Below are 22,125 nucleotides of genomic sequence, written 5' to 3'. Positions count from 1 at the left end.
AAATACTGTGTGGCATAATGAGTGGGGTGTTGCGGGGGACACCCCTGTAGCACACCTGGAAAAAAATTTCCCCTGCAGCCCCCTTAGTATGCCCCCTTAGTATGGAAAGGGTGTTTGCATGAAAAAGGTGTAAACTTTTGGTAGTTCGCACCTTTCTCATGCAAACTTTCCGGCTGCGGCAAAATCAGCGGCGGTCGGATCACTTAGAATCCTAAAACTATGCCGATACCCAAATTATCCTGAGAATTCCCAAAACAAGCTTAACCCACGAGCCGACCTTGAAGCTTGCCTCAGAGACATTAACCGATGGATGACAAGAAACCACCTCCTTCTCAACACAGATAAAACTGAGATCATGGTGTGCAGCAACACGGTCCTTCTCGCGCAACCACTCCCCTGATTGATCCGTCCGTCTGCCACCCTCCTACCTCAGAAATAGTAAAAAATCTAGGGTGCACTATGGACTCTGGCTTAACCCTCTCCTGTCAGATCAATATTTGTATCAAAGTCATGTCACTACCACCTCAAGTTCCTAAGACTCATCTTCCTTTACCTACCCCAACAGACTTACTGCCATTATGTCCATTGTAATGTCGAGACTTGACTATGCCAACTCCTTATCTGGGTACACTGGCATACCAACTTAAACTCCAAAGAGCCCAAAATGCTGCCGCCAGACTCCTTCTTGCACTGGGACAAGGGATCACATCTCCTCCGCTCTGCGCACACTTCACTGGTTCCCTGTTGGACAAAGGGCCACTTTCAAAATTCTATGCATTACCCACTGAGCAGTGCACAAGACTGGCCCAGCATACCTACCAGAGAAGAAGGGTGTAAACCCTACGACCCATCACATACCCAAGGTCAAGCAATGCCCTCTTACTAGTGATTCCAAGCCTCCAATTCAACCAGTATTGGAGGGTTTGCCTACACAACCTTGGCTCCAACTCTGTGCACGCACTACCTCCTCTCATTTGACACACCCAAGACTACATGGCCTTCCATAAAGCTATACCAGCCTGTTTTTTTTCCGTAAACCATGATTAGGACCGTCTAGGGCTGCCAAAACCCACCCACTTTTCTAGAATCATGAGTTCAATTACATTAAATTGTAAAGTAATTACAGCTGGCCAACAAGTGTTGCTAAGGACACTGAGGGAAGGGACCTCCGAAACCGACCAATAAGACATCCAGGCGGAATTAGGAACTGAGGCAACAGTTGGCAGCCTTAGTAGCCTGCAGGTTCTAGGCTATGCATCTGCTGACTCTCTGCATCCCGATTCCACAACACAGGCCTAGAATACTCTTGTGCCATCAAGTAGATTATACCCATTCACTACCTACCTTGCCCGACTACATACCCAAGATACGAACCTTCCCAAGGCACTATGACATCCGGGCTCTACATTGACCTCTGTCTAGCAAGTCCTTTAGCACCACTGCCTCAGTAGGACTAGGTTGCTGTGAGATATATCCTGACCTATAACCAGTATTCTGTGAAGACCTACCCTGTAACCCACCATAAACCACAACCAGGAACCCAGAAAATGGGCTCCATGACACAAAGTGCTGAGCCTAAGAATAATTACCCTCTGACCGTGCAAATCTACCTCAGAGTACCGCTACCGCAAAATATGGGGATGATCACTGCCAGCTCATCCAGACCCAGAAAGTAACCAGGAACAGTGGGCTCCTAAGAGTAAATCATCCACTCCAGACACTCACCTTCCCTAACACTATGCTCACTCTCCACTTTATACCAAAAAACAATAGAGCGCAGCTATACCGCTCTATCAATTTCAGCCTAGCTGCACACATCCAAAAATTTTTCCATGAACACCTCAACAATTTGTTGCAACGCAGCTATACCCCACAAAAGAAAAACGGCCTAGCTGCAGACAAACGTCCTACACAGGCCCAATGCTGCCAGAATTCAGTCTCGGAGACCAACCACCTGACTGCACACATTCGACGCATCTCTCACTACCGTCGCACCTAGTGTTAGGATGCAGCCACCATTACGCAAAACACACCAGCTCCACACATATTGAGTGCACCCAAGCACTGCACTCTACCCTACTCTCTCGACTGACCTGGACTGCAGTCCCAAAGGGCGTTCAACCCACAAGCGTATTGAGATCATACCAATGATATATAGGGCGCTATATAAATGCCAAATAACATATGTTGCTTTTATGTGGGCACTCTCCCTTTGAACTTTCATTAGCTATTTGCTTTGCCCATAAACTTATTTCTACTCAGTATTCAACATGCTTAATTTCAGGTTTTCAGTCATCCCCGTTGGGAATGTGCTCTGCTGCGATGGAATTGCAGTCCCATAGTGCTAATGTACATCTTGCAAGGGCACATAAGGAGTTGGCGGATTTGAGCACCATACTCCCTGCAGAAAATACCTTCCGTCCATCCATCCATCTACTCTTTTGTCGTCCCTATCTGTAGGGATGGTAGGGTAAGCTGCTGGCTTAGAAGTTGCGGTAGCTCCCTGTACCACCAGACTCTTTGGAATGGGGTGTTTAGACAGACAGTCAGGGTCACTACTGGAAGGGCAGTATTTTTTGGTTACATTTGTATTCATTGGTCTCTGGCAACTCCCAATTCGCTGCCACCCTTTTTTGGAGAGCAATATGGAAAGGTAATATAGGATCCGTATGTGGACCCTTATCCAGAATGTCTGTCAGATCATCCTGCTTAACTGGTAACGGAGGCCTACTCCACCTCATATATTCCCCCACATTGGACATTAGCTGTGTATAGGATGCATCAGCATGCCCCACAGCCTCTGGTCTTCCAAAATCTAGCTCAGGTGAGGTGTCCACCCCACTGGCCGTCTGTAGATCATCAGAAAGGTTTTTCAACCTTGACTCCTCAGAAATTAAACCTATTTGGCATGCCAAATTGGAGACCAAATGGTGCATCATTGTCGGAGAGTTCATTCTCCCCATATATTGAGGTGAGGCACTTAAAATAGTCTCTCTTTGGTAAAGGCGTTTTTTCAGGCATTAAATGGTTTGACAAATAGTGGATTTGATGATGGAGGCGTCGTTGAAACTTTTTTCAATGGCGCCATAGGTTTAGATGGGGCGCTCAACGTTGATGGTGCAGCTTTTGTCGATGCGATGGCGCAGCTGGCATTGATGGTGCATCTGGCGTCCATGGTCAGATTGACCCCTTGGCCTTTCAGACCGTGGCTGGGCCGAAATCGTCCCTGGGGAGTGGGGGCCGGTTTCTGGCCATGCCTGGGCCGGTTTGAAGAAAAAAAAAAAAAGAAACTTTTTTTACCCACATTTTTCTTTTTCTTTCAAAAAGCCTTTCACCCTTCTTAGGTCGATAAATGAGTACCAACACAGGTTGGGTCATATTGTATGCATATTTGATCAATAAAAAAAAAAGAGCTGAAGCTTATGTGCTATACAATAACATTATCATTTGGCCTTCTGCTTGGATTCACAGTAATTTAGTGTACTTAGGAACAATGCTAATTGATGCCACTTCCTGTTTTGTCAAGGGGTGAAAGGTCATGTTTCATAGCTTCCCGGGATATCACTTTGGGGTGGGGTCAAATGACATCACTTCTAGTGATGTCATCAGAGGTCAAGGGTCGTGAGTCAAGGGGTGGGCCACTTTTTCTTGGGTGACCGGGCCTATTTCTTGTCCCAGTCCGACACTGCTGGCGTCGAAGGTGATGTTGAGGGCTTGGCTAGCGTTGAAGGCGCAGCCGGCGTTGGTGTCAACGACCTCGACTTATGTTTACGGCTCGACGGATCCTTCGATGATACGTCATCGCATCGAGGCCTAGACAGCTCTCTATGAGGATCAGGCATTCGTTCTGGGCTCGAGGGTGCATGGGATTTAGGTCAAGCCCTTTCCTTACCGGCTTCTTTGGAAGGCGCGGTAGGAGCATGGCTTGCCGTGGGTTTTTGCTTTTCAAATGTTATTTCTGCTCTAAAAGCTTCCCATTCGTAAGGAGTGGATTTTTTTGTGGGTTAAGATACCCTCTCAGGGGAGGTGTGGGTGTCGGAAGAAGTCGAAGAAGGCGGCCTATGGCGCCTCTTTTTGGACTTCACGACGAGGACTGGTGGGAGCCATCCCTGGATATCTTAACTTTCTTCCTCTGAGGAGAGTCGCCTCTTGACTCGGTCGAAGGTTTTTTGGGGTTTCGACCTATCGCCAGTTTCCCCTTTCACTCCTTCAAGGCCTTTCTGGTCATCGACTGGCACTTGGAGCATGCCAAGGTCTTATGCTCCACCCCGAGAAACATACTTGTGGAACGGTCAACTTTTTAAAATCACAATCGACACTTCTTGAACCCGGTTTTCGGGGCAGTCTGTTTGGACGAAGGAGACATACTTGCATCTGAAGTAAATTAAGCGCGCCGTATTCCTCAAAGCAATAGCATTCGCGAAAAAAGGGAACTGAAGCCAACGGGCACTGCGTGTGCTATATAAGCCTTCGATTACATCATCCTCAAGACGGAGGCCCTCTAGGGATATCAAGTAGATTGCATCGATGCACAGCGCCATCTGGAGGGAAAAAAATTACGAAGCAGCTAAAGCTGGATATCGAATATCAAAGATGAGGAATACGTCAGAGGACACAATCCATTAGAAGGAGACAGAACATTCAAAGAGAGGAAGACCAGAAGAGATGATAGGGGCTGAAGACTGATAGTTGTGGAGCTGCTGCAGTGCAGAAGTGTCTGAACTCTCCAATAATTGCAGAGTCGCTGCAGTGGTGCTTTAAGTGCCCGATAGGCTTACAACAGGTCCGCCAGTGAGGAACAGTCAGTGTAGCATGTTTTGCGACCGGATGGGACTTGGTATACAAGAGACCACCCTTGATTGAGAAGACAGGAGGAGTTACACGGATCAGAATAAAGCAGAGGGCTTTCGAATGCTGTGGCAAACAAATAAAGAGTAGACTGCCAGCTTATTAGAGGGAATGTATAAAAGAGCCTCAGATACAAAATGTCAAAAAGAGTGATAAAAAATATATATTTTTAAAAAATAAAACTATTTATAAATGGAGGAAGCGCAGAGAGTGAAGGATCATGAAGAGAGAACCATTAAGGAACACAACAAGGGGTGCCCCAAACTTGCATCAAAAACAGGGGACAAAAGGATAGATTTAAGTTCTAGCTACACCTGCCTACATACGCGCTACTGCTAGATTGCTTTTAGATAAGCGGCACACCAGCGCAGACAGAATAAGGAATGGAAAATGACCACAATCCTAATATGCAGCTGACAAAAACGTTTTTTTGTGAAGCTGAGGCACCCTCCTGCTAAAAAATTGCGTCAATCACACTGTGTACGAAGCACAATGTGTGACATCACAAGCAGTATAAAAAACACACATTATGTCAGTCTACTCATGGTAACAATTCAATTCTTTAATGACCTATAGACACAAACTAATGTGTACTTGTGTGTTTAAAAGATAATCGTAAGTTTATTAATTCAGTCAGAGAGGCTTTCAAAGACCAACGGTTTTTTCTGAACATTCAACTTATTCATGCTGACATTACTGTCATACAGATGTTAAAGAAGACAAATAAGTGCCACCTCTAAGAGCCGATAGCAATTGTAGGTTCTTGCTTCAACGTCGTCTGAGCACTTTTTGAAGGGCTGCCTTGAGTGTGAGGCAGCTCTTATTTGTCTTTAACATCTGTATGACAGTAATGACAGCATGAATAAAATGAATGTTCAGAAAAACCCTTTGGTCTTTGAAAACCTCTCAGACTGAATTAACAAACTTATGATTATCTTTTAAACACATTAAACCCATTAGTTTGGATCTACAGGTCATTAAAGAAGTGAATTGTTACCATGAGTAGACCGACATAATGTGTGTTTTTTATACTGCTTGTGACGTCACACATTGTGCTTCATACACAGTGTGATTGATGCCGTTTTTTAGCAGGAGGGTGCCTCAGCTTCCCAAAAACTTTTTTGTTGTCAGGTGCATATTAGGATTGTGGTCATTTTTTATTCCTTATTCTGTCTGTTTTTTGATAAGCAGCACACCAGCGCAACCTAGCACTAGAGGGTATTTAGGCAGGTGTAGCTAGAACTTCATTCTATCCTTCTGTCCCCTGTTTTTGATGCAAGCAGCAAGTTTGGGGCACCCCTTGTTGTGTTCCATACTGGTTCTCTCATGACGGCAGTTTTGGAATAGCGTGACAATTGTCGCTATTGCTAATGTAATTTTGGGGTATTGTTCCTCGATTGTCTTAAAACCTCTTTGGCAGTTGAGAAACTCAATTAGCAAAGAGCAATTTACATGGTATGGCGATAAGTAAATCATCTGAGGGGCATTAAGAAGTGTGGTCCCAAGCGCCCACAACTTGCAAGAAAAATGAAATTTCAGAAGGGAGAGTCAAAAGCTAGAACGCATAGTCCAGGAACTCCATGAGCGAAGACACATTTCATCAACAAGACAGACCTCCTGAGGTGCGACATCTCTTGGGTCCAGAATACATGAGCTGTGTTGATCTACAGAAACTAAAAGCTTGTTCTAGGTTATGAAACCATAACAGACAAATACGTTTTTATTTTTATAAATCCACTGAAGTCCTTTTTTTCACAGCAAGCCATCAAATTGAATTGGGCCTGTCAGAGCTGGAGCAGTCCATAATGGCATGAATTGCAAGTATATTAATCTTAAAATAGTTGCTTGTGGTGAAAAAAAGGTCACTACCAAAAAAGTGTCCAGAGAACTGAAATGATTGAAACGGATCTAACTATGGTTCTCCACATACCTTCAACTTCTGAAAGGATGGCCCTGAGAGACTGCTGCACCATGTTGGACTATTTTCAAAAGAAAGAAAAGGTCCCAATGTAGACTGGTACCTGAATATTGGAGACTGGCCTTGAAATCAGCAAGGAGAGAAAGCTGCAACTACCAGAGGTGAGAAAACTGCACTGGCAAGAGGAGATGGCTTTTCCTACACCAAGTGTAGAGCTTGGCACATTAAAACCACAAACTGAGGGTCAAAAAGAAGTTGGTTATTCCAGGACAGGAAAAGTGTCATGAGACAGAGCCCACAGTCCAATTAGGGGCGCTCAAACCTGAGACAGTGTAACGAGAAAGGGCACATCAGCTTCGAAATGATGAGACAGCGTTGCTTGAATCAAATCTTGTTAGGCTTAGGGAAGACCAGAGGGCAAAATATGGTGGTTCTACTGGTGGTAGAACAAAAGTAAAAGAGAACACAAAATATAGCTAGATGGGCAAAGAACAAATATAGTCTGCATTAGGTGTGCAGGACCTGCATGTCTTGGTAAGTGATGCACTGCCCCACTACTTTATTTGTCTAACTGGAAACTGACCTGTAATCCTATTGGGCCTTGGCCTGCTGTCTACCCCCAGAGGGTCTAGCCTCATTTGTTGGCCATCGCAGCCACTTTCTACCCAACATCCTCGGGGGGGGGGGGGGTAAGTGCTCCGGTGCCTCACTAACTACTTCATTTGTCTAACTGGAAGTGGACTTTGAATTTGTTAACTCCAGCACACCTCGATGCCTTTCTTTTGCCTGCAGCCCACTCTGGGCCTTATTTCCCCTGTTCACCCTCCCACCTTCTATCCGATTGGGCTTGTGGCCCCTCTTGGGTCCTTCAGCAAGGGCAGCTCCTGTGACTGTGCAGCCCACTTGCCGAAGGGCACTGAGGCAAAGGGCAGCTCCCACAGTAGCAGCTCCAGACTGTTTGCCTGTGCTCACCGTGGGAGCATGCAGATGTAAACTAGCAGCGACTGACAAGATAAGAAAGGTACGGGCAGCGGTAACAACCATTACTGCCATTCAAATTCAAAATGTGTTAGCAAACAGTATTTAATTCATAACTCCCAGGATATGCTATTTAACTGTCCATCCTCTCTTATTGTTCCCATTAGCCAAGCCTGTAGGCTGCTGCACAGCACTCACAAGCGTATGGTATCCATATCTGGTGTTAGGCGAATTGTCCTAGTTAGCCATACTAGTCTTTTCCCCTCGATCTAGTAAAGTCAAATCTGGGTATTTTTGCAATGGCTATTGTGTTGAAATTAGGCTTTTTCCTCTAACCAGCGTTTTGTTTCCCCCTACAATACAGAAACTCGCTTCTTGGTGTCTTGCTTTTCTGCTGTATGCTGAAACCGTGGCTTTTCCCCCCATGTATCCTAGAATGTTGCATTGCTGTGTGTTGTATCTCGGTGTTGTGCTGCAGCTCCTCCTCCTCCTCCTCCTCCTCCCCCCCCCTTTGCATTCCCCATATGGTCTCAGTGCTCTCCCCTTTCTCTTCCTCTCTCATTAATGGTGGCACCCATTGGGAAGTACTCTTTCCTCAAGAGTCATCATTAAAGTCTACCTTAATGGCACCGTCATGGTCCAGGGCTCCCAGCCCCAACCTCCTCCTGCTTGATAGCCATCTTCCATCTCTCATCAACTTCCTCCCTTCTCTGCCACTCCTCCTGTAGCCCCTGTGCCACCACCTACGCTGGGAAGACCTTGAAAAGTGGCAGCTAGCACCACTTATCTACCCTCAACTCTCGCTCTACCGTCAAACACTCCTCTAATATCTGCCGCCTCCTTGACGATCTCGACCTCTATTGCTTACCGCGAGAAAGATGCAATGAATTGAGGAAGGGGACTAAAGGGGACTAAGCAGTAACTAAAAACAAAAAGAACACCCTTCTATTACTATAACAACCTTCCCCCGTCCCCCATTGTGATAGCCCTAGTAAGAAAATAAGAAAACCAACAGAGAAAACTCAAACATTACAAAATAACTTTGGATTCTTTTAGTAGAAGAACTGAGGTGTAAAATTGGTGTTTAGTCAAATTGTTCAGATTTCTTTTCTCTTAAATTCTCTTTATTCAGAAAATAAGTTTGTGTCCATGGCGAATTGTTGCTCCAAGCAATAGTTAGCTAATGGGCTACAGTATTAACCTAAACTTGGTCTTAGCAATACAGGCACAGCCTTTCCAGCTACGTTTGTAAAGGGGGAAAGTAGAGGCTACGGTTTACGCAAATATATTTTAAGACTTCATCCTAGCCCGAGCCACCATGCAACTTCTGCATTTAAATGGTTCACTAAGGTTATCTAGTATGCAGCAATTACATATTAAAACTAGAACTATGATGCATTCCCATACGAACCACGGGGTAACGTGTACAAAAACAAATAAAATAGCACAACTCACTTGTAATGTAGTGTCAAAAACTACAAGCTTCGAACTCGTTGGTACAATGTCGTAGCACTTGTGTGATTTCATGAACCGCATATAGATGTCACTCTCCGATTCTTCAACTGCTGTAAGAAAAGAGAGCACAGTCACTTGGGGTTGGAGTCAGACGCTGGTGAAGGCCACAAGTAGGCATTGGCAAGGAGTAGAAGGGGCTCCGTGTTTTATCATGCTCATTTCCCATCCTCTTAGCTACCCCCCCGCCCCTGCCCCCCATGAGGACACAGTACACTACTCCACAGACACGCCTAGGCGCTATGAAACTACTACAGTGGTGATTGGGTGCGGTATAAAAACAGATTAACATTTCCATGCATTGCCAGGTTTGGCACCAAGGTTCATGGCTCCCAAAGCACAAGAAGTGGGCTCCTCTAATGAAAATGATGCTGCCCAGTGAATGCAACATGAGTTTTAGACATTGCTGCGCAGGCATGCTTTTCTCCTCCATCCACAGTTCTGTGCCTCTCTCCAGCCGCCCCTGAGCACACAAGGAGAGGGCAAAATGTAACAAAATAGTGTGCTGAAATGCAAAACACTGGGACTGGGATGAGGAAGGCCCAGAGGCTGTGGGAATGGCCATTGCCTATCGTTGGGTTGATGACAGAACAGCTCCGATAGAAAAGGCTAGGGGATTTGGGAAACGATTGGAGAGAGTACGAAGAAGGAAAAAGGCTGGGCCATTCTACTTTATTCCTATGTTAAGGGGCCAACCCTGCCTACCATCAGCAGTGCACGTTACAAGCTAAGATCAGTGTGCCAAAGTACATGCATGGTATAAGAACTGGTGCCAGAGAAAATGCAGATCATCAAAACGACTAGGCCACAAAATCGGTGCAGAAGAATTTCTCGGTCAGAGAACATTCTCAGCATACCCCACCAGAGAGCAGGCCATCACTACTACCTGGTCAGGGTAAGTCGTCACCAGATAGGTCTTGACCTAGCTTGAAAAATGTTGGCATTTCAATTTTGGACACAACAAAGCGTTCACATGCAACAAGGAAGGTTTGACAGTCTGGCAGTCTCCCGACTGCCCTCTCTAGCATCAAAATGCCCCAACTCTGTCCCCAGCATTACTTCCCAACCCAGCATCCTCTGCTCTGAGCAGCCACTGCATTCTATGACAGCCATTCGTTTCACTGCCCGCAAGCATTCATTTGAAGAGCAAGAAACTCACGTTCATGTTGATCTATCAGAATCCAGGACATTTTTGTGTAACTGCTGACCATAATGCATCTGCTTTCCACTATGTATTCCATCTGATTAGCTGACATTGGTGACCACTCAACCCAGCAAAAGCGCACTGCACGTGCAGTAACAAGAAGAGTCTTAAATCATCACATAATCCTAAAGTGGACGCTCAGAAACTAAGCGGTGATGCCTAAACTAGTAGGAAGAGATTGCTTCCAAAGTCCAAAATGGAATTAAGACGAGGATCCAGATATGGTGTTAAGGTGGCAGTGAAAAGATTTTACTAGGGAGTAGTAGCTGAATTCTCATTGCCGCCTGGGGTATTTTTAGGCAAGTAAAAACATTTTAATTTTAGAAACCGGGATTTCTGTTGTAACCTGGTGCCTGTGAGCCCAAAGATCTATATTTGTTTAAATTGTACAGGCCCACTCCAAAACAGATAACACAATAGTAAAAGGTCTGTGTGGCATGGGCCGCTGGTGGCTCTGGTCCAAACACATTACGTCAAAAACGCCACCCGTTTTTAATTGTTGGGAGCATTGGCCTCGTGTTTGGAGAAAAGCAGACAGGTATACATCTCATCTGAAGCCTGGACGCAGGTATATATCCAAAACACTCTTGCCAGGAGTGGACTCATAGTCCGTGAAGCAATTACTAATAGTTTTAAACTGACATTTATGTAATGCAAGCTATTTATTAAGCTCAAGAACTTAAACCCGATACAATGTGGTTTATCGACGGTGACTTTGTAACTGCCCCCCCCCCCCGCTTCTGGGGGAAGAGAAATGAGTGAAGATGGGGCTTCCCAAACGACACAATCAAGGAAAGACACAAACTTGTTTTACATGCACTTTCTAAAAGCGCCATGCACCACACGTTGCATCATTAAACGCACCCCTCGAATGAATCTACTCAAAAGCACCCCAGCTACCCACAGCCAGCTGGAGGTTATTGATGAACTGTTCCGCTACCCTCCAAAGAGGGGAGAGACCTCTCCTGAAACCGTCTGCTAGGATACAGATTATCAACCCTGCCCCTACCCGCGCTTGATCTTCTGAAGCTACCCCAGGCTTGCTCGGTTTGTTTACTGTGTGAATAGAGGTTGCTAGGTAGGATAGCGGTTCTGTTTACTAGACGTTGTGACAGGACTTCAATTGTGCATTTAAGAATTCTCACAGCTTGAGAGGGAGTACAGGGTGTGGTAAATTCAATATAGCAATGTACTTCAACAAAAAAAACCTGGGTGTGACATCTGTGGCCAAACAGGCTAGGGGAAATGCCCGGTAACAAACGTGTAAATATTCAGAGCCAACTCATATTTCTTTAAAAAAAGAATCCAGACTTTTCACCTTAATTCAAAGCAGCAGATCCGATGCCTCGATAGGCGACTGGCCTAGAACTGGGAGCAAGAAACCATTAGGGCATCTTTGTGTAGCTCAGGTTACACGCAGCATGAACCCTTTCAGGCAGAACCATATGGCCTATCCAATACCTGTCCTCATCAGGGGAGCCGATTTATGAATTTCCTTGGGGGAGGGGGAGGAAGTGATATCACTGGCAGTTGTATGACCGCAAATTTGCCTGTAGTCGCCAACTTGGTGCAACGGCGCTCGGAGGGGGGGTGTTGGCGCGCACAGCGCAGAACAGTGGAAACATTGGCTAGCATGCACTACATATACTAAAGTCAAGAAAGAAGGAGATTTAAGCCTTCGAGTTGCATTCCAGTAAGACATCACTACCCCTAATCCACCGCTCTATAATCGTCCAGCAACACAACTAGGATGGGAGAATGAAATGCTTGCTATACAGAAGATACAGCTGCAAGGTGGAGTACCACCACCAACACCACCACCACCACACCAAAAAAAAAGTTCCCAATTCAAGGCAAACGAGAAGTAAAGACGTTTCCCGATTAAAAACGACCAAGCAAGACGTGTGTGGTGCCATAGTTCAGTAAAACATAGCAATTCAAACGTACAATAGTGCTGCTGTAGATTGGCCAGCCACAAGTGACATTTGCTAAGATGTTACCTGTGGGTAACCAGATAGAGTTAGGGATGTAGCTTAATCTTAAACCTTTCAGTGGACACATCAGATGTGCTGCTGAAGTATAATGCAATCCTGGCTGAAGTATAATGCAATCCTGGCTGAAGTATAATGCAATCAAGTGTGGTTTCAGACAAAGGGAGGGGGGGAGAGTGTTAACTGCTTTTAACATTGTAGTTTACCAGAAATTCTGGTAACGTAGTGTACAATGTTAAAAAGAAGTTACCCAGGCTCACCCTGCACCTAGGTGATGTTTGGGACTGATGGAAGCACTTGTGTCTAAATGTTGTAGCCATGGTTGTCTCCATGTTTTAAAAACTCCCACTTTCCGGGTTTTCAACATTCATTTGAAACACCCCTTATTCAAAAAATGAAGGAGTAGGTAAAAAGCCAATGCTGAAAAGCCTATTTCGCACAAGTAAGACCCAAAGGATAAGAGCGACTGTATAGCAGACCATGCCAATGCAGGATTACCTTCAGTCAAAATTCACCCACTGCAATATTCCTAAATTCAGATTGCAGAGTAGTGTCCGACTGAACCTCAATCAGCTCTTCCTGGCCATCAAATGGATGATGCACCACCTCCTCTGCCAGAAAAGTCTGCATCACCCAGTCATTAATGCCAGCATTTACTTCAGGGAATTATTCAAAGATGGACCTTAATGTTGCTAGGTGGCTTGCCCAGCTCCAACTGTTCTTTTGCAAAGGTCTAGCTTCCTCTTGAAGGCAAATACTTTATTCATTCTTTCCTCTGTGTTCCCATGTCCACAGGCATGCCCCCAAAAGTTGGGATTGGGAGTTTCTGGGGTGGTGAGTTCTAGTGGTCTTAGTTTCCTTTATAAAATACACCAATCACATAGTATGTCAACCAGACAATGTATCATTGTGTACAGCTTAAAGGGGGCCACCTGACCCAAAGCAGCACACTAGGAGATGTATTTTGGAACAATCAACATTGTAAACACACCTCTAGTTTAGATTGTAAAGAGTGCTTGTGCTGCAATTACAAGCACCCAGTTAATAAAGTGCAGACTTAAAACACTTGATCAGCATTCAGTGAGTAAATTAACCTTATAAAAACAAAATGCAGCTTTGCACAAAATTACAGAGAATTTTGGGATTATGGGGGTAATACCGCTGAAATCCACCATGGAGTCCTATGACTCCAATTAATGGGGACTAACACTGCCTACCACCACTTGTAATCCGGAAGTAATACTGCCAGACCAAGTGTCAGTAATGGTAGTACAGTTTGGTGTTATCTCGGCAGATTTACAGGCCACACGGAGACATCACCTCCCTCCATGTTGTCTTTTATTGTAAAGTGGATTACCAGGTTTCAGACCTGTAAAGTACCCCTGTCTCCTCAGGTGACTCAGACCCCCATCATTCCATCCTACATAAACTTGATGCCCCCAGGCTGTTCTTCTAGTCTACTTTTATTCTACCCATGAAGATCCAGGAACGTCAAACTCCTGTTACTTTCATGTATTATTTTACTTCCTGTTCCTTAAAGCCAGGGGTCTTAAACATGTGGCTCTCCAGATGATTTGGACTACGACTCCTATGATCCATCACCATTGACTATGCTGGCTGGGGCTGATGAGCATTGTAGTCCAACACATCTGCAGAGCTAAAGGTTGAAGAACCCAGCGTCCAAGCAGAGGCCTTGAACTCCATACTGCCACAAGAACCTTATTTGACTCTGGCTCTGAAATAGAGACTTTATGCCGTCCCTTTACCCACAAACACTGGTTGTTAATATTAAACCTTGGAGCTGCACGTGTTAATAGCACTAGTGCAAGAAACGTTCAGGACGGGCGGTAAAAAGACTTCTGTGGGTCTTATGCGGCCTATGTGTTCACAGGGTTTGGTTGACCAGGGAATAGCACACGAGGCATGGAGTTGGGACAGGATGGCAGGTTAGCTGCTGGCAACCTTTCAGGTGGCAACCGTAAACCCATGAAGAGGGAGCGGAGATGTGCAATGCTTCTTTGCCCCCCTGATTCTCTGATTTGTCAGAGCTACATTTTCAAAGCCTCTCTCTGAATGGAGCATGAGTGCATTCATCTCTTAGTTGACTCACACAGTTATTGTTCTGTCTGCGTCTTTCATTTGTTATAAAACAGCACCCAAGGTTGGTGGCTCTCAGGGGGTAGGGCGCCTGGGACGCTCCAAGGACAATGAACTGGCAGCCAATGTGCTACTTTTGTAAACAAAATGAACCCCCAAAAAATCTTTTTTGTGTGACTGCACCAGTAAATCATCAAGAATCGATGACTGGGAGAGAGGCTGCAGGAGAACGATTCCCCCTAATTTGTATGGTACAGTAGCACAGATAGGAGAAGAGGTTGGTTGGCTCTCGACTTACATCTACCCGTTCAGTAGCACACCTGGGAGTGGGTAGTTGAACTGGCTTTGGGGTTCCCGTTTCTCTGTGATAGCATACTCTTGAGGGCATACTTTTTTAATGAACATTTAATTGCAACTGCATGTGTATACCAAGTGCTTAATTTGTAAAACAGTAGGTGCCTGTACCCAAATACGTTCTAGCACTTCTGTGACACTTGGGCAGTTCCACACCACTGCTGCCACCCAGGGTCGGACTGGGACGAGAAATAGGCCCGGTACCCAAAAAAAAGTGGCCCACCCCTCACGTCAAAAAAGTGGCCCACCCCTCACCTCACGACACTTGACCTCTGATGATATCACCGCAAGTGATGTAATTTGACCCCACACCAAAGTGACATCCCGGGAAGCGATGAAACACAACCTTTCACCCCTTGACAAAATAGGAAGTGGCATCAAATAGCATTGTTCTTAAGTAAACTACACTACAAAAAATATGGTTATGATTTCACTAAGGTGATATACATTTCATACAAGAATGGATCACCATACATATCATTAATATCTGTGTATAGATCCATATTGTCAAAATACTGTGACTCCAAGCAGACGTCCAAGGCCACATGATAATATGGTATTATATAGCACTTACCCTTAACCTCTTTTTTATACAACAAATATGCATACAATATCACCCAACCTGTGTTGGTGTACTTATATCGACCCAAGAAGGGTGAAAGGTTTTTGAAGAATAAAAACTGAAAAAATACATTTTAAAAAAATGAATTTTTCCGAATGACTTATCAAACCGGCCCAAGCATGGCCTGAAACCGGCCCTTACTCCCCAGGGACGATTTCGGCCCGGCCAGGGGCCAATCCGACCCTGCTGCCACCACCCATAGTGCGACAGAGGCCATGACCATCATCAAGGCAAAAGAACGTGTGCGCTTTTTCTTTTGTCTTCATAAATAGGCTCCTAATGGAGCCTGAGACCTCACAGAGGCCCGGCCCCTGTCGCACTAAGCATGTGTGGCAGTGGCCGTGGATCGGGCTGCTGCTTGTTAATGAAGCAACAGCCCGACCCTTTGGTCATTTTATCCTTTTTTTTCTTCAAACTGGATGCGCGCCCCCGTGGGCATGAGGCTGGGGCCCACCAGAGAGGCGCGCCCCACAGTTTGAATACCGCTGCGCCTAAGCCCTCCCCTCCAGGACCATACACCAATGAGTCCTAGAGGGGAGGGCTTAATAATCGCACATTTTCATGATTATACCCGGCCGGAGAGAAGTTATGCAGTATTGATGGAAAGGGCCATTGATGCTGCATCACTTCTCTCCGGCGGGGGGGGATGGGGAGGTGTGGGTCTCGGGCCCCGGAGTCCCCCCTACTCGGCGCCCCGGGTCCTCATGCTGCCAAGCCATGCAGATTCCTGACTTTTTGTGGTATCTCTAAGAGATATGATATTGTGTACGTCACTGCGTTACCCAAATAAATGGGGCATCGCGCATGGCACGGTTTTTAGCGCACGAGCGGAACCAGATACCCTGACCTGTCTTTGTGTGGTCCTTCTGGTGCTTTGTGTCTGGGAGAGGCCCCAGCCCCAAACAATGGCGCCTAAGGTGATCAGGGGTGCTGTGACCGTGGGTCACAGCGCACCCTGCAACCGGCTCCTGCCATGAAGGTTCACTCGCCCCAGCCGACGACGTTGCGCGAGCCCTCAGGCGGTGGTGCTGCACCCACGTGGCCTGGTTACAGGTGCGTGTGCTCTTCCCGTGTCAGGGTTGCGGAGCATGTGGACTAGCCCAGATGCAAGGAGGAATGGAGCACGCACACCCCTGGGCTATCCAAGAGAATGGCACGCTTGGAAGTGCCTGCTGAGGTCGCGCTACACCGGGGTTGCTTGTACGCGCCTACGCCCCGTGGAGAAAAAAAAATGTGTTTTTCCTTACCCCTCTCTGCCTTGTGTGATCACAGGGCTGAGTCTTATAAACCTGTTGTGGTCTGTCCCTGCTCGGCGCCTGTACTTTATAAAGGCTCACCCTCATCCTCCTGGGAACTATCACTGCACCATTGCTGGTCGGTTCATCATACATTTTGAAGGTTCATCTCCCGACGGCAGGCCCAAGGATACAACATGGCTGATGAGGCAGATGAAGCACCAAATGCTAGCAGATTGAACTCTACCAATGGTGCAAGTGAACCCTGCTGTCTAGTCAAAGTGTCAGGGTCCCCGTCAAGCCTGGGTCCACGATGGAACCTGTGGATTGAAAGGTTAGACATGTACTTTGACGCCACAGGCTAGTTAAATGACAATGCTAAGAAATCCACGCTAGTTTACTCAGTTGGTCCAGTGGTGCCCAAGATATTTAATACCCTTCGTCCTGCTGACAACTCATATGTGCCAGCCAAGGCTGTGTTAATGGAATATATCACGCCAATGGTGAACATTGACTATGAGAGGTTCCTGATGAGGTCAGCCAAACAAAAAGAGGAGGAAACGCTTGATGCATTCGATGGGGGTATCCGGCAGTTAGCTTTCTTGTGTGCCATCGGAAATGAAGAGGAGGCAGTCGGACAGCAAGTAAACTAGGGTTTCTATTCTGTGAAAACAAGGAGGCAGATTTTGAGTAAAGCTGGAATTACATTGGCCAGTATAGTGGAGCTTCGCAGGTCGCATGAGTGTGCTGATGCCAGAGCGTCCAAGATGGATGCCGACTTGAAGGCGGTGAAGCTGGAAGAAGTGTGCACAGAGGGCAGACAGCAGATGTCCAGTCCTTTCAAGAGACGCTTGTGGCCCAAAAGGGACAACCGTTCGGAGTAGTCATCAGTGTTCCAGCAATGTGGGTATGATCTACCGCACTCTTGGGACTGCCCTGCCAAAGGCCACAAATGTGGGTGATGCAAAATTGGGAATCACTGCCAGAGTGTGCCACGCCCCAGTACCTGCCACTATATCAAGGGGTAAAGCAAAGCCAAGACAGACTTTCCAGGGTCAGAAACAGAAGGTTGCGCAGTTACAGCAGACTGAGAAGGAGACTGAGCGGGTAGACAGCAGAGAGGATGAAGAGGATGTATTTTTCATTTCCAGTGTGCTAGAGATATGAAAAAGAGGAAACGCCAGAAAATGTGTGGTACGTGTCAATCACAATAGACAATCACAATAGACAGATACCAGGGCATCAGTAAATGTGATGGCTCACAAATTTCAGCACTCTGAACAAACCTCGAAGCAGCACAAATGTGTGACTATTCTCATCTGGGGACAGACACTGCTGCCATTAGACGGCATTCTCATTACCAAAGTACAACACGAGGAGGAAACATCACAGCCAAATTCTTTGTAACCAAAATAAGTGAGTACAGGATCTTTGGCTGTGTTGTGGCTGAAGCCCTCCAAATTGTGAATTTTGCCTTTGGAGTGTTTGTCATAGATGTGCAGTTGCCCATTGAGAGGTTGAGAGGTTCAAAGATATTTTCTCAGGTTTTCTCACCTTTCATCATTGGAACATTTTGTTCCAATGATGAAAGGTGAACCAATTTGTCTGCAAATTGATGAAACGGTCCAACCGGTAGCCCTAAAACAGGGGTGCATTCCATTCCACTTGACAGAACAAGTTTAACAGGAACTTGAAAAGCTGGTGCAATTGGATATCATTGAAACAGTAGATGGTCCCACTCCATGGGTCTCCCCAATTGAGGTGGAACGAAAGCCAAAGTAACCCAACTCGGTCTGAATCTGTCTGTAAATGTGCCTTCCCAACACTGCCATTAAAAAGGAGAGACATCGCACAAACCATAGACTATGTAGTGACGCATTTGCAAGGTGCAGTATTTTTTTTGAAACTTGATCTACGGCCGGATATCATCAGCTGGTCCTTCACTCTGCTTACCATTATATTACAACATTCACCACGCACATGGGCTTATAACGGTATAAGCGATTGAGTTTTGGAGTGTCAGTGGCCGCCAAGGTGTTCCAGAACTCCGCGAGGGGTGCGCTTGCTGGCATGCAAGAGGCCATCAACATAAGCAATGACAATGTGTTTTTTTGTGTACGATCAGAGTTAGAACACTTGGAACGAATGGAAAAGGTGCTGGAGTGAATAGTGTTTTTGGGCCCAACACTGAACAAGGAAAAGTGCAGATCCCTACAACGAAGACTGGTATTTTTCAGTTTGGTCTTTCAGGGGGGAGGTAGCTTAGCAGATCCTGCTAAAGTACAAGACATCAGGGATGCCAAACCATCTGACTAGATCTCAGAGGTGCGTAGTTTTCTGTGCATGCAACTTATTTTGGGAGGTTTATTAAGGATCCGCCTCAGCGCCCCTTTGCAGATGGATGAAGAAATAAACTGTGTGGTAATGGACATCATTGGAACAGACAACATTTGATATCAAATGTGCATTCACAGGACAAAGCGCAATGGCATTCTTCGACCAAGGGCAAACATTTGAATTAACCGTGGATGCAAGTCCGTTTGGCCTTGGGGCAGTGTTGACAGTCCAACAAGAGAGAAGGGAAGCCAGTGGTTTATGCAAGCAGAGCGCCGTCAGCAACTGAACGAAGCCAGTCGCAAATTGAACACAAACCTCTGGCCGTACTATGGGGGTGCAAGCACTTCCACTTGTACATATATGGGAAACCAGTAACTATGATAACCGACCACAAGCCTCGCCTTGCATTTTGGCGGGATGATCGTCAAAACCACCGGCCAGAATCGAGAAGTGGATGCTGGCCCTTCAGGAGTAGGACCTCAGCCTAGCATATCGCCCTGGGAATGACATTGCGGCGGACTAGACACCCTGCACCTCACAATTTAGCATCCCTAAATGAAGAGTGTAGAACAGAAGAGTTTGTTAGCTGTTCAGAGAGGCCACCATCCAAAACTCAATGTTCGTTGAAGAGCTGAAGGTGGCGTCTGAAGGCTAGGAGCGTTTTCAAATAATGCAAACGCAATCACCAGGGGCAAATGGAAATGTGTGCTGGCAAGTTTGGACAGCGGCTCAGTAGAATTGCAGCAATTATGGCACATCAAAAATGAACTAACCTTCACTGAGAATGGACTGCTACTGAGGGGGTCACGGATGGTAGTTCACTCTAAGCTCATTCAGAAGGTGATGGAGTTAGCACACCATGGCAATCAAGGGACAGCCAAAACTAAGGCACATCTGAGGAAGAAGGTATGGTTTCCTGGCTTGGAGGAACTAGTGGATGACTGATGAAGGCTGTGTCTGGTGGCTTCTGCAGTGAAGAAAGAGCCCAGAATTTGATAGATGGCCAGAAGGGGGTGCACGTTTATTTCAGATCCACCAGCAGGGACACATTTTCTAGTAATGATTGATCAGTGGCTCTGGTATTCTGAAGTGGAGGTTGTGGAGGTTGCGCTGGAAAAGGTTTTTGCGATTCACTGCCTGCCGGAAGTATGTTGCGACAATGGACTCCGGTTTCAGGGAGATGGATTTTTGGCATTCACGCAAACCTGTGACATTCGTCGTAGTAAGATATCCCCTGTTTGGCCAAGAGCCACTGATGAAGCAGAACTATTTAAAAATTTCACATGAACAAGGAAGTGGGGGGTGGGCAGGGATCCAGAACAAAAGAAAAAGCTCCTACTAGGCATTGCATAGTTCAGATCGTGCAAGTGCCGTAACAAGAAGGGCAGGCGAGTGGGGAGAGGGGTGGCAGTCAGAGGGAAGCGATAATGTTAAGGTGGGAAGGGAAGTGCAGGTCAGACTGGAGAGCGAGCAAGTGTTGGGGGGGCGGTGGTTCTGGCCCCTGGGCTTGGCGAGTGCTTGGCATAAACAGGCCTTATACCAATTTGTACTGGAATATCAGACCACAGCTCATTGCGCCACTGGAGTGCCACTAGCAGAAGCAATGTTTAAGAGATGGCTCCAGGGCCCGATAACAGACTTAAACACCGGATAGCCAGTGAGATAAATGATCAAGCCGTCATGGAGGAGAGAAGGGCTAATGATGAAGAGGCCGCCAGGAGAAGATTGTGCGATTACCCATTAGCCATAGGAGATGTGGTGTTAGTGAGGTTGAGATAGCCAACAGGGAAATGGTCCATGATGTACGAACCCCCATCCATTTACGGACGTTGACATAAAGGGGTCGATGTCACTTTGCCCAATGGATGTAACACGGTCATGAGAAATTCCTGTTTCTTAAGGAAACTGCAGCGTCATCTGAAGAGATGGGGGGATTAATCCACGGCGGGAGACAAAGACCTCCAAGTAGAGGACACCGCTGGTGGGAAGTGGGTCCCAGAGGAAAAAAGGGGGGTGGGGGGGGTTAACCCGGGTGTGAACCAAAAGAGTGCATGAAAGTGTCGATGAATGAAGATTACCGCTGAGGGAGTCCAGGTGCCGTTCATCATATTTATGATACTATGTGGTTGATGGCTAAAGCAGTGGTGCAGAACTGGAATGGGCACACTGTGGTTGTGATTAATGTTATACTGTTTGGTTGTGTGTTCAATGTTATGAAAAATGACGAGTGTTGCATCATCTCTTTAAGGGACTTGATAAGGTGTACATCACTGCGTTATGTAGAGACCTAGCTTCCCCTGCACCCCTAGTAGAATGCGTGGAATGTTGGTGTGAGTGACACAGAACGCAAACTGTGAGAATGTTGATATATGAGTGGTGTTCTGTTTGTGTCAGTTGGAGATGTAGACCCTTTAAAGAGGATGCCGGTGCATGTTGCCCTTAGCTTAAGTGCATCTGACTTGATGTACTTGATATAATGTACAAGAACTTTATTAAAGAAGCAACTAGTACATCAAAGGATGTTAGAGTCATCTTTGGCAGAACCCAGTTTTGGCACGGTTTTAGTGCACAAATGGAGCCCGATACCCTAAGACGATCTTCGTGTGGTCCTTATGGTGCTTTGAGAGGCCCCAACAACACGGACTACCCAGGCCACCAGGCTTCCCAAAAGTCTTACAACCATAACCGCAGAAATGTATAAAAGTGTTCTCACAAGTCACTTTATACGTCTCCAAATCAAAGACCGCATGAATACTTATATGCAACAAAAGGCACAATGATTTAACTAACGAGCCATAAAAAGCTTGGACCGTGCATTTTTAAAACTCTGCTGTACTTGGAGCGATTTTAGCTCGCAGACCATCGCTTTGCATTCCAATAGGCCATGGCTGTGAGGAAGGAAGGCCCAGCCTTTCTTATTATTTTTTTTTATGAACGAGCTTCCGGTCCAAGTGTAGATGTAACTACAGTCCTGTTAATGGACTAGGTTGCTTCCACTCAAAGCGGCGGAATGTAAAGTCGGAAAACAA

General features: G+C 46.2%; 1 protein-coding gene across 10 annotated transcripts in view; it reads right to left on the bottom strand.

Annotated features, from left to right (window-relative positions):
* The window catches only part of PRKAG2 (protein kinase AMP-activated non-catalytic subunit gamma 2), a 2,090,293-nt gene that overhangs the window by 213,025 nt on the left and 1,855,143 nt on the right, over positions 1-22,125 (bottom strand). For 7 of the 10 annotated variants that reach the window (XM_069647770.1, XM_069647768.1, XM_069647771.1 and 4 more), the window contains one exon: positions 9,200-9,309. In XM_069647770.1, coding sequence (XP_069503871.1) covers positions 9,200-9,309 — 110 coding nt within the window. The remainder of the gene's footprint in view (positions 1-9,199; positions 9,310-22,125) is intronic. The other 3 variants (XM_069647769.1, XM_069647777.1, XM_069647775.1) reach the window with 1 other exon arrangement.

This window comes from Ambystoma mexicanum, chromosome 2q (assembly GCF_040938575.1).
Source record: "Ambystoma mexicanum isolate Mex_15411 chromosome 2q, UKY_AmexF1_1, whole genome shotgun sequence".
Classification (NCBI taxonomy): domain Eukaryota; kingdom Metazoa; phylum Chordata; class Amphibia; order Caudata; family Ambystomatidae; genus Ambystoma; species Ambystoma mexicanum.
The sequence above is the reverse complement of the archived record's forward strand: the minus strand, read 5'-3'. Positions and strand labels throughout refer to the sequence as shown.